The 12,513-nt window shown below is 45.0% G+C and overlaps 1 protein-coding gene across 1 annotated transcript; it reads left to right on the forward strand.

Annotated features, from left to right (window-relative positions):
• The first annotated feature begins 5,428 nt into the window (after positions 1-5,428).
• On the forward strand, positions 5,429-12,218 carry LOC115870325 (zinc finger protein 551-like). The gene is made up of 3 exons (XM_045292330.1): positions 5,429-5,664; positions 8,956-9,082; positions 9,703-12,218. Exons 1-3 carry the CDS (start codon positions 5,632-5,634, stop codon positions 11,184-11,186), a joined length of 1,644 nt encoding a protein of 547 aa, XP_045148265.1. The 5' UTR covers positions 5,429-5,631; the 3' UTR covers positions 11,187-12,218.
• The last annotated feature ends 295 nt before the right edge of the window (positions 12,219-12,513 follow it).

The raw sequence follows: 12,513 nt of genomic DNA on the forward strand, positions 1-12,513 counted from the left end.
GAGTGAGTGAGTGAATGAGAGAGTGAGTGAGTGAATGAGTCAGTGAGAGAGTGAGTGAATGACAGTGAGTGAATGAGTGAGTGAGAGAGAGAGTGAGTGAGAGAGTCCACATACTTCTTAATATCATTATATTGTCACATTTGCTGACCTTTTTATCTTAATCTCTTAGGCTTTACTAAACTTTGCTTGGAGGTTTCGCAGAATGTTGCTGCTTCAGCACATGAAAGTAGTTTCTGACGCTGTCAACATGGGAGTTATTTCTTTGGTGTATTTGGTGAAATGTGAATGTTTCTGTTCTTCCTAGTTCACGGTCCGAATGTCTAGTTTACAAGAAAGTTGGGGTGAGCCACACAGGCCATTGCCCTTAGGTGGCCTTTTAAACCCTGAATCTTAAAACAAACAAACAAACTAGGGCTTGAGGGTAACTTGATTCAAACAATGGCCCAGGTAAACTAGTGAAACCATTTATCTCCAGGCATTGTGCTCCTTGAAGAATTCAGTCTGTTTTGAGAAACACTCCAAAAACCAGAGTGGGAGCCATGTTTAGGGTTACTAATTTATTTTAAGAGTAAATCAAGATTACTATGAGTCCCTAATTCCCATGAGATGGAATTCAAACACACCCTCACCCTCTGACCTTTTTACTGATGCTGACACTAGCCATCCCTCGACGCACTCTGCTTCTCTGCTGGTTTCAGTAATTCATGGCAAAGGCCATACAGAACTCAAACAATACTCCTAATTGTGAGCAGCTTTGCGGAGCCCTGGTGCCTTAATGGTTACACGTTGGGCTGCAATCTGCATAGTCAGCAGTTCAAGATCAGCAGCAGCTCTGCAGCAGAAAGACAAGGCTTTCGCCTCTGGTAAACTGTTAAAGTCTTGGAAAGTCAGGGTGGGGTGGGGGTATCACTGAATCAACATTGACTGTCAAGAAAATAACGGTTTATAATTTAGGATCAGGATTTAGGCAATAGTTCTACATCCAGAATAGCGTCTGTGCCATCTGTGCTGGCAGGCTTCTCTGCCAGCCCTCAGCCCCTCTCTACTGTCCTGCCTAGATAAGTATTACAAAACAATAGCTCCACTGGCAAATATCCAGAAACGCTCTACACCACTGGCAAGCCACCTGCCCAAAGGTGCTCCGTTTTCTCACTGGGTGGGCAAATCCACTAGCTGTCTCAATCAGGGCTGGGAATCCTGTGCCTTCTCTTGCTAGTCTCTTGGTTCTTCTACCACCATTGCTGGGCATCTTGCAATCTCATGCCTTCTCTGAAGTTACAGTTCTCTGTGTCCCTGGGTCTCGGGGATTCTTAGCACAAGCCCTGCACCCAAAGGACATGCTCAACTCCTGGCTAGTCTTGATGTTAAGGAGATCCATTCTGTGTTTCTGTGACTGGCAGGATATTGAAGCTGACCACTTCATTAGGGTTCCACACACCCTATTTGCCTACTTCCCTGGCTGCGTGTGTCTTAACCATCTTGTTGGCAAAACCCCACCCCGTCTGAATTGAAGACCTTGGCATGAAGAGCCCTATTAAGTCACTCCCAAGATTATTGACACCATAACCTAACAGCATTAAGTGGTCATTTCTTCATTGATGTTAGAATTTAAGGTTTGGGCCAGTAGCTCTATGGTGTTAACCTTGTACAAACACATGGAAATTCTATATATTTTTAGTAAAAACCTCCCCTCAAAATGCTCCAAGGAGACCAGAGCTGCTCCGAGCGGCCTTGTCTTTTTTAGCACATTTTCTCCTCTTACTGTTCTTTAACAGTGTGAGCCTTGCTTTGAAAAGCTTAGTTGGCTGCTGGGAATACCTGTGCACTGATACCTGCCTGTTTCCCAGCTCAGCCCTTTGAACTTGGCAGTGACCCCTACATGTCAAGGCTTTGCTGCCCAAAAATGAAATGTTTTTCTAATGTGGCCAAAAGATGATACATATTGGCGCTGATGCCAGTTTACTTAGAAAATTTTGCCTTTAGTGAAGACAAATCATTTACCACTTCAATATTTTTTCCACGTCCAATTTAGTGTCACCAGTTAATTCAATCATGTTATGTAATAGCCACCAGAATCCAAATAAATACCCTGTACTTTCTTCACAGTCTCTGCTTTCCGCCTCCAGTTGGCCAGGATTCCTTAAGTTTAATAGCCCTTATGTCAGATACCAATTTGTAAAGTCCTCTTCAGACTTACGAAACACATGCAATGATACGAATGCAGGAAGATCGTGGCCCAGTGGGTGGAAAGTCTTGTGGATCCGGTGGTGGTAGAAGCATCTCAGAGATGGCATGGGTCTCCACTTGGGTCCTCCAGCTCTGAGGCTCTGACTCCATCAACCTGTCTCCATGCACCTTGTCACAATAATTTCTTGCAGGGTTTGAGCTTATGTCCTGCCTCCAGTGAGCTATTTATCTCCTTCATGCCTCCAAATGAGACAATCAAGCTGTGACCTGATTAACAGGCTAAACTCCACCCCTTCACTTTTAAGTCTCAAATTGACAACAGATTATTTAATTACCACACAGAGCCATGTTTAAACAAGTTTTCTTTGGAATAAACCCATGTCTACATAAGAACTGGAACCATAGTTGCAATACTTTTTGATTTATCATAACCAACATTATTTGCATGTGCCATTCAGTGACACTAATTACATAATATCAGGCAACCATCACTATCCACTGCCAAATATTCTATTAGTATAAACAGAAACAATACTTCCAAAACAATGATTCCTCCTGCACCTTCTTGCCGCTGGTCATTACCTTTGGTCCCTTTGGTCTCTGTGAAGTTCTCTCTTCTGGCTCTTCAAGTAAGAACCTACAATCTGTACTTTTGCAATTGATACACTTCACTGGGAATAATGATTTCATGATTCGCTAATGTTCTAGATGTATCTGGATTTCATTTCTCTTTGTGGTTAACTACTATTGTTTACTTTTAATGTCATTCTTTGGAGATATATATATATATCTTTTAGATCCTATATTTTTAAGCATTGACTTTGGCCAAATCAAATTGTGTGCAGAATCCAGAACACGACAAAATAAGCACAATCCTAAAGTACTTTGCAGTTTAGCAAAACAAACAAACACCCAAAGCCCAGGAACAAAATAAAGTAAGCGTTCTTGCTGTTTTTCAAATTAGAAATCACCCTGAGACCTGCCCATGATCATCTCTGGGCCGTGTTTTCCTTTTAGTCTTTGGCAGCTCTTCCTCATAAGCCCAGCTGCTATGTCACCTTTTTTCTGCCTGCTACCTTGCTTATTACAACTTTTACAATTAGAGGTATGCCTCTAAATAAACATACCATTAACATTTTTTAAAGCTTTTTATTATGAATTAGGTGAAAAACTACAGATCAGATCATTAGTTTTGCATTCAACAATTTATCAAACCTCATAATGGTTTGCATTCTATCACACTCTCTGTCCCCTGTATTTCCCTCTGGTTGGATAGTGTGGCAGTTACATAATCTGTCAACTTGAGTGAAGGGGTGGAGTCTAACCTGTCATTCAGGTCACAGCCTGATTGATCCCTCCTTGTGGGCGTGGCCTTGTGAGGATTCTGGGAACTCTTGTCTTCCTCCCTGGAGGTGGGACACACTCTGCTTCACCTTCCTGTGGACAAGGGAGATGGAGCCACACTGATGGCAGCCAGAACCCTGGGGATGTTTCCACCACTATTGGATCCAAAAGACTTTCCACCCGCTAGGCCATGAGCTTCCTGCATTCCAGTCATTGCATGGCTGTGTGAGTCTAAATAGGAGTTTATGGACTAGTATTGACATATGGGATAATATCAGACTTAGGGACTTGATCTGGACTGGGCTGGGGTTTTTTCTCAATATACAATTGCTCTTTAATATAAAACTCTCATACACATATGAGTGTCTATGAATTTGTTTCTCCAGACAACTTGGACTAACACAGATATTATCTATCCCTAGTACTGGTGGTGTAGTAGTTATGCGTTGGGTGGCTAACCACTAGGCCAGCAGTTCAAAACCACTAGCAGCTCTGCAGGCGAAAGACAAGTAATGAGTTACAGTCTCAGAAACTCAAGGGGACAGTTCTTCCCTGTCCTATATGATTGCTAGGAGTTAGCATCAACTAGGTGGCAATGAGAAATCACCCGTTTGAACACCCATCTATGCATTCTTCAATTGCGTATTATTAGTTCCTCTGGCCAATCAGTAGGAGCATTGCACTCAGCACCATACCATTGTGGTTCTTCTCCATCAGCTCATATTTTAATTTAAATATGGATTCTTCTCTTAACTGTTAATCCCGTGTTCCTACCTATTACATCACCAAGGCTCCTTTGCCTGTTCCCCTAGTGGTGGTTAAAATGCTGACTGCTAACAAAAAAGTTGGGAGTTTGAATCCATTAGCTAGTGAGAGCGAAGGATGTGCCAATCTAATTCCATAAAGATCACAGCCTTGGAAATCCTTTGGGCCAGCTATATTCTGCCTTATAGGACCCTTATGAATCAGAATCCACTCAACAGCATAGGCTTTGGGTTGGAGTTCTCATCTTCCAGCTCTATCCCTCCCATCAACTTTCTTCCCTCTTGACCAGTGCTTCTCAGCAAGGTTCTGACTGTGAGGGAAAACGTGTGTCAGTGAGCTTCTAGAAAGTTACTCAAATGCCAGACTCAGTCATCTAGTCAATTATTACTCCAAATATTATACTCCAATTATTACTGCTGATCTGTGGTTAGCAGTACAGCCATAGTGCATTCTTCCCCAAAGGGTTGGGGTCTAGAAAACCCTACGAAGCATTTCTACTCCTATCACTATGCAGCTATGAATGGAAACTGACTAGAAGACAGCAGGTTTGATTTCTATTGGATCTGTGAAGAATTTTTCCTCTTGCTCATGACTGAATAAACTGAGATTCAAAAAACAAACTCTAACAAGAGAAAAATAAACCCAGGGTACAGGCCTTTTGACTTCAAAACAACGTTTTCTATGTCCCAGCCCTGAGTGGACGCACTTTTGAGTCCTTTTGGATCTATAGTCTGTGAGGAGGTGAGATAAATTTTTTAGCCTCTGAGAGCCTGCCTGCTCATTGAGTTTTGTGGAGTCTGCAGTAATGTTAACACTTTGTGGGTCAGTTATAGATCGTGAGCTCCTGAAGTCTTCGAACAGCTCCTTTATAAAGGCGAAGGGTAACCCCTGCATTTCTAGGCAGAACCCTCCAAGTCTCAGGACTCCTGAAGTTGTCCTTGGGCTTCTAGCTGCAGCGTCTGGCTGCGGTCAGTACAACTGTGGAAACTACATTGCCCAGAAAGCTCTCTGCGAAGCGGCTGCGACGTTTACCCAATGAAAGCCCAGAAGAGAGGCACTTCCTCTCATACGCGCTACGTCAGGGCGGGATATCCGGCGTCTTCCCGGTCGCGGTCATTTTGGATGGTCTTCCGCTATGCCCACCGGTTACGGTATGAAGGATGCGGAGTGAGCAGGCGTGAGAGGCGTCGTCCTCACCGATAGCCAGAGACGTCGGAGAGGCCGGACTGCGACACTGCCCAGGTGGGCGCGCCAGGAGCGGGCTCGGGGCGGCTTTGCCCAGGTCCCCTCCCATCGCCCCCGCCTCTCCAGGCCCGGCGCTGCCCACAGGCCTCGATGGCGGCGGCCCAGCGGAAGGGCCTGCTTCAGGTAAATGCCACGGCCCTCAGGCCTTGCCCACGCTGACCCACCTCTGCGTCCCAAGGCCCCCAGTTCGGGGCCCGCTCACGCCACTGCCGCCCAGCCCCCCGGTTCCCTGCGCTGGGAGGCGCTGTCGGTGGGGTTCGCGTTCCGACTTGTATTCTGTCATGTGAGTGGGACCGTGTTACAGGCTGAGAGACCCGTGCTGCTAAATGCTTCAGGTGCGATTGGGCCTGGATATTTCCGGTAACCTGGCGACCCGACTTTTCAGGGACCAGAGAATGGAAGGAACAAGTATCGCTCCCAGGGTGCTGTGCACTAGGAGGGTTTTTCATAGGAATGGCATAATGGGCTGTGTTAGGCTTTCAAAGCTTCCCCGAAACTGCTCAGGGTAAGGGTGACTAAAAAGGTGATGATATCAGTGGGAAGGGCACAGAGATGCCTCAGCCCCTGGAGCTATGCCATGATCGCCTCTCTTTCATTACTTCCCAACTACCCCAGGTTCCCTTCCCAAGACTGGAAAAGAGTTTATGGACCCTAAATGGTGGGAGTCCCAGGACTTCATTGCACCTGACCCCACTTGTCACTGGTATAGTCTCTTAGGTTGTGGTGTCTTGGGGCTCTACATCAAGTGCTCTTCTAGTTTTGGGTTTGTGAATCTTGACCAGACCCTAAGCCTAGGATACTGTGTTAGTCTGGGTAGACTAAGGAAACAAATCCAGAGACACTCATGTATATAAGAGAGCGCTTATATCAAAGAGTAATTGCATTTTAAGAAAACATCCCAGTCCAGATCAAGTTCATACATCTAATACTAGCCCATATATCCAATACCAATGTATAAATTCCTCTTCAGACTCTTGAAACACGTGCAGTGACGCTGAATGCAGGAAGATTACAGGCTAGTGGGTGGAAAGTCTTGTGGATCCAGTGGCAGTGGAAGCATCTCAACGCTGGCACGGGTCTCCACGTGCCCCCTTCAGCTCCAGGGTTCTAGCATAGCTCCATCTGTCTCCTCCACAGGAATGTCTCACAGGGAATGTGTCAGTGTCCCGCCTCCAGCGAACTGTTTATCTCCTTCATGCCTCCAAATGCGGTCATCAAGCTGCAACCTGGTTGAGGGGCTAAACTCCAGCCCTTCACTTTTAAGCCTCAAATTGACACCAGATTATGTAACTACCACAGATACTAAGTTCATGCCACAGATCATAGAATGGTTTGTGTTAATGGACTTTTAAAAGTTCGTGTAAAATAGGGTTAAAAGATAATAGGACTTTGCCTCAAACTTTTTGAAGCCCTACCTCATATATTTGCAGCCAATGGGATGATGAGGGGAAGGTTATCCCAAGCTTAGGTAACCACATAGCAACTGTTTGGAAGTGTTTTAATTAGAGCCACAGGGTGTCAGTGGGGGTTGTGAAAAGCTAAGTGCTGTGTAAGGAAGTGAGACTCATGTAGGAAGCCCTGGAAACAAGTACAGTACTCGCAGGTCTCTTAGAAGTTAACTGCAGAAATCTGGGGGCCAGGTAGCAACCAGCTGCAGCTGTTGGAGAGGGCAAGCAGGCTGGGGTCTTGAGATTAGTGCACATTTAAGTCCACTCGGTCACTTCGGAACTATCTTAATGCATTGTCATCTACCGTATGTACTCGTGTATAAACTTGAGTTTTTCAGCACATTTTTTATGCCATTTTTGTGGTAAAATTAGGTGTCTTGGCTGATATTCAGGTCGGCTTATGATTGAGTATATATGGTAAATGTGGAGAACTGTTTATCTCAGGGAGTCCTGGGGAGCATGTCCAGGAGGGACAAGGAGTGAATGCAGTTGGTCATTGAGAGTTTGGGTTACAGAATACCAACAAGGCTTGTAGAGTAGAAAACCTTAAGAGGCGTAGAGAGGAGCCTGTAACTGTTAAGAAATAATGTGACAAGTTTCTATATTGGAAAGTGAGTGAAAAGGGCAACTAAGAGGAAATAAGGGATGCCAAGGCAACACATTATGTAGGCCATATATTGACCTTGGGACAGGAGATGAAGTTGAGCTGCATTGTTCAAGGAGAACCGGGCTCAGGAATAAAGGTTAAAGTGGCTTCTTGAGAAGTTGAACATCTATTCTGGAAGTGATGGAAGCAGTGGGAGTGTTGGAAGAGAGGAGGGAGGTGATCTGACCCACGTGTCATCAACTACTTGGCTGTGGCATGGAGACAGATTGAGGGTAGGAGTTTGGTAGAAAGACCAGAAAGTGGGCTGCTGTAGTAGTGGAAGCACAGGGGCTGCACCAGTGTGTGGCCATGCAGGTGGGAGAAAAGGTCGGTGTCTTAGTTATGCAGTCTCCTATATAACAGAAGTACCACAGGTGGATGGCCTTAACAGACAAAAGTGTATTCTCTCATTGTTTATGAGGCAAGAAGTCCAAATTCAAGGCACCAGCTGTAAGGAAGGCTTTCTTCCTCTGTTGGCCCTGAGGCAAAATGATCTCCTCTTATTATCTGTGGGTCCAGCATATCTTGAGACTCTCCAGGTCTCTTGGCATCAGTCTTCCCCTGGGTCTAGGAGGTTCTCAGTGCAAGGACTCGGTCCCAAAGTGACACTGTTCCCAACTGCTCTTCCTTCTTGGTGGGGGTGAGATTCTTTCTTTTTTTATCTATTGTAAGATAAAAAGATATTACTTAAGCAATGGTGGGACTTGAATAAGGGTATGACTTGAGTCTTGCCCTCTTCTAAGAATGTGACTCAAGATAAACTCCACCCTAATCTTGTTTTGCACATATATATTAAGAGATTAGATTTTAGAACACATGAAATGGAAGATAATAAAATCAGATTATGAAATGGAGGACAAAGATTTTCTGGTGTGGGGTAAGGAGGGAGAGGAGGCTGTGGGAGCACAGAATGGGAGAGTGAATGAGAAAAGGTGTGGTATGGATGGGAAGAAGGTTGTGAATTGATGGCCCAGGGCCCTGTGTTGGGGATCTAAGTGAGAGCAGTAAGCCCATAATTGGTAAAGTCTGAGAGGCTTGATCTGGGACATTGCAAGAAAATGTCCAGTGAGAGGTATGCCCACGGCCCTGGTGTCACTCCCAGAGCTGATCTGTCTTTCCCTCCTGACTCGCGGTGCTGTCAACTTAAAGCACTTAATGGGACTATGAGAAGAAATTGGGCATTCGCACCAAGGCCTGGTGTCTTCCAAGTAGATGTGACTTTGGAGGTGTTTGAGTAGAAGCTGAGTGTGTGGAGTGCTGCACTTGGGGTCCTGGGGACAGATGCTAATGGATGAACTGTTGATTGCCCCCTGATGGCAGGGTGCTGTGGCCTTTGAGGACGTGGCTGTGTTCTTCTCCCAGGAGGAGTGGGGGCTGCTTGATGAGGCTCAGAGGCTCCTGTTCTGCGATGTGATGCTGGAGAACTTTGCAATCATAGCTTCCCTTGGTAAGACCCTCACATCCGTCTAAGTGTACTGAGCCAGTCTCTGAGTATACATTTTTTCCCCAGTGACAGATCTATCCTATAGCTAGATGGTAGACTCTGCTACCTTCCCTGCGTTCATTGCATGTGCTGCGGATGCCAGGGTTGAGCTATATGCACTGCCTTGAGCAGAGTATTCAGTAAGTATCTTTATCACCTGTGCCCAAGGTGTGAAGGGAACGGTGTGGAAGTCAGGAATTTTTTAATTCACTTTTGTTAGGGTGACCTTGTCTGGATTCACAGCACCTCTTTGCCCAGGTTCTGCGCCTTAGTTAAACTAGCTGTTATTTTCTCATAATTTCCTCTGAGGGGAATTGTAGACACTGTCGTGGGTACTATTAGTCATAAAATCCCCCTGAAGGTTATTGACACAGAAATGAGTTAGAGACCCTGCCTCTTCTTCCCGTGCACCACCCAATTTCAGTGTTGTAATTTTCAGAGTACCAGTACTACAAAGCGTCCCGTTTCTTAAGGTCACCTCAGTTTTCATGGACTCAGTTTTTTGACTGTCATTCACTTATGATGTTGCTTCTTCTTCCCAGGAACGTCAATGTGCATTTCATCAGTGTTTCTGTGCTTTCCAGGTTCTTGGTATGGAGCAGAGGATGAGGCATCTTCTAAGCACAATGCTTCTATAGAGATACAGGGCAGGACTTCAAGGGCAGGTTTATCCACTCAGAATACTCACCCCTGGGAGATGGGCGTCCCATTCTTGAAAAACATCTTGTGCCTGACTGAGCAAGCAGCACACCTTGGGCGGAATCCATGTGTGAGATGCTTCTGGATGAATACGACCCTTCACGAGCACCAGAAACACCATAGTGGAGAAAAAGCCTTCAGAACAGACATAGATAGGACCTTGTTTATGAAGAACTGCACGTTCCGGGTGTCAGGGATGCCTTTCACCTGTGGGGAGGCTGGGAAGGACTTCTTAGCAACTTCAAGCCTACTGCTGCACCAGGCTTCTCCTAAGAATGAAAGGACACCCAGCAGCCTTGAAGATGGGGAGGCATTTGACAGTAGCAAAAGACTTTGTGAGCAGACTCAATGTGGGAAATCTTCCAATCACAAAGACACACTTCTTCACCATGAGAGTGTCTGCACTGGAGAGGGACTTTATAAAGATAGTGAATATGAGAAAGATTTAACCTGCGAGTTTCGACTTGTTCAGAGCCAGGGAAATTACACTGGAGAAAAGCCCTATGAATGTGGAGAATGTGGACGATCTTTTAAATACAAATGTTTACTCATTTACCACCAGAGAGTTCATACTGGAGAAAGGCCTTATAAGTGTGAGGAATGTGGGAAATCATTTAGAGATTCCTCAACCCTAATTCAACACCAGAAAATTCATACTGGAGAAAGGCCGTATGAGTGCAGCGAATGTGGGAAGTGCTTTAACCGCAGATCTGATCTTAACAAGCACCAGAGAAGTCATACTGGAGAAAGGCCTTTTGAGTGTAGTGAATGTGGGAAATTATTTGGCCGTCACTCCCTCCTTTATAAGCATAAGACAGTTCACTCTACAGCTACACCATACGAGTGCAGCAAATGCGGAAAATTCTTCAGTTATTGCTCCTACTTGAAGAGTCACAGGAGGATTCATGCGGGAACAGAGCTTTATGAGTGCTGTGAATGTGGAAAATCCTTTAATCGAGGGTCCAGCCTCATTCAACATCAGAGAATCCACTTTAGATCTATGGCATATGAGTGTGACGAGTGTGGGAAATCTTTTAACCGCAAATCTTTGCTCACTTACCACCAAAGAGTGCATACTGGAGAAAGGCCTTATCAGTGTGTAGAATGTGAGAAAACATTTCGCCAACGCCCAGCCTTCATTCGACATTGGAAAATCCACACTGGTGAAAAGCCTTACGAGTGCATCAAGTGTGGGAAATTGTTTAGTCGTAGTTCCCACCTTAATAAACACAAGAAAATTCACTCTGGAGAAAAGCCTTTGAGGGTAGCAAATGTGGAGACCTCTTTTTCTATAAACATGGCCACATTTAATACTGGAGTTCACATAGAAACAAAGCCTTATGAAAGTGGAGGATGGAAAATCCTTTAGGTAAAGATGCAACCTTATTCAGTACTGGGAAATTATCCACATAGGACTGATCCATGTGACAAATGTTGGAAATTCTGTAGCTTTGTTCAAAATGTTCCATAACGGTTGTTGCACACATCGTTCTTCTGGTCTCATCGCCCCAAATGCAGTTGTTCATGGAGACCATTTGCCCCTAAAGGAATGGTGTGGGCGTGACATCTGACCCCCTGCACTACCCAAGGGGAAAGGAGAATCCAGCGTCAGATCTGCTCGATGATCCCTATGGGACAAAAGTCAGAAATGCCTCCACCTTCCGACCTTACAGTCATCTTTACCCTTTTCTAACACCCAACTGCCACTCCTCTACTGGGTTCAATAATTCATTGCGGTTGCCACACAGAACGCAAACAATTATTTCTTTAAAAATGTTAAATATACAGTTCTTTTGTCCACGTGTTTCATCGCTGCCATCTAGGCAGGCACATCTCTGGTTCTCAGCTTCTCAGCCATGTGGTTATTTGACCTCTGCCCTTCTTGGGCAAGTGTTACAAAGCTCTGTTAGAGCTGATAAATTCCCCAGATAGCACCCCACTCTTAGCCTCCTGCCTAAAGGCACTCAGCCTTACTCATTCTAGGGGCTGGGAAGCCCTCCACTTTGTGTCATGGTCTTGACACTGTTCCACTCCCACCTTTCAACACAAGAATCTTGGACAATCTGCACTCCTGGCTCTTCTTAATGGCCTTAGGACTCTGTGTTTCTGCTGCTGAAATGGCATATTTTATACCCAGTGGAACAGCAAAACTGACCAGTCCTCTCTATTAGTTTCACATCCACTGTTTGTATGGTTCCACCTAATTGGTTTGTGAGCGTTACAAAGACTGACTAGAAGAACCGTGCAAAGTCAATTTCGCTTCACTAAAACACATTTCATTTCTTCCTATCCTTGACTCTACTAACTCTTGTTCTAAGAAAGCAGACCAGTTATGCCTCAGATGACTGCTTACATGTTTTAAGGTTCTGGCCACTGTGCAATAAAGTAGGTAGTAAAACAAGCACTGAGCACATTATTTAAGCTAGTTAACTGGGGCGTAATGAAACCATTACTCTGTCTACAAAGCTTGGAACTAAATCTCTCGAGATGGGTGCCTTGGAAGAGCGTAAGCAAAACATTACTGCCACTAGGGTTCCAGTTCCTACATGCACACGTTTATTCTAAACAGAATGTGCTTAGTTTAGATATGTCAGTGAATGGCTGCAGACAAGTTCTGTCAGTAATACTTAGTCTCATTTTGGTGCCTTCAAAAACAATTTTGTGCCATAGATAAAAATGACTGCGATTAGGGCTAA

Source organism: Echinops telfairi, unplaced genomic scaffold (genome assembly GCF_000313985.2).
Source record: "Echinops telfairi isolate 266 unplaced genomic scaffold, ASM31398v2 ScPeMD7_655;HRSCAF=1070, whole genome shotgun sequence".
Taxonomy (NCBI): Eukaryota; Metazoa; Chordata; class Mammalia; order Afrosoricida; family Tenrecidae; genus Echinops; species Echinops telfairi.

Bases quoted from the DNA above. Each gene is read 5' to 3' on its own strand.
- LOC115870325 (XM_045292330.1), top strand. From the start codon at position 5,632: ATGGCGGCGGCCCAGCGGAAGGGCCTGCTTCAG. The intron at 5,665-8,955 runs GTAAATGCCACG...CCCTGATGGCAG, and splicing joins AGCGGAAGGGCCTGCTTCAG to GGTGCTGTGGCCTTTGAGGA. The intron at 9,083-9,702 runs GTAAGACCCTCA...TGTGCTTTCCAG, and splicing joins TGCAATCATAGCTTCCCTTG to GTTCTTGGTATGGAGCAGAG.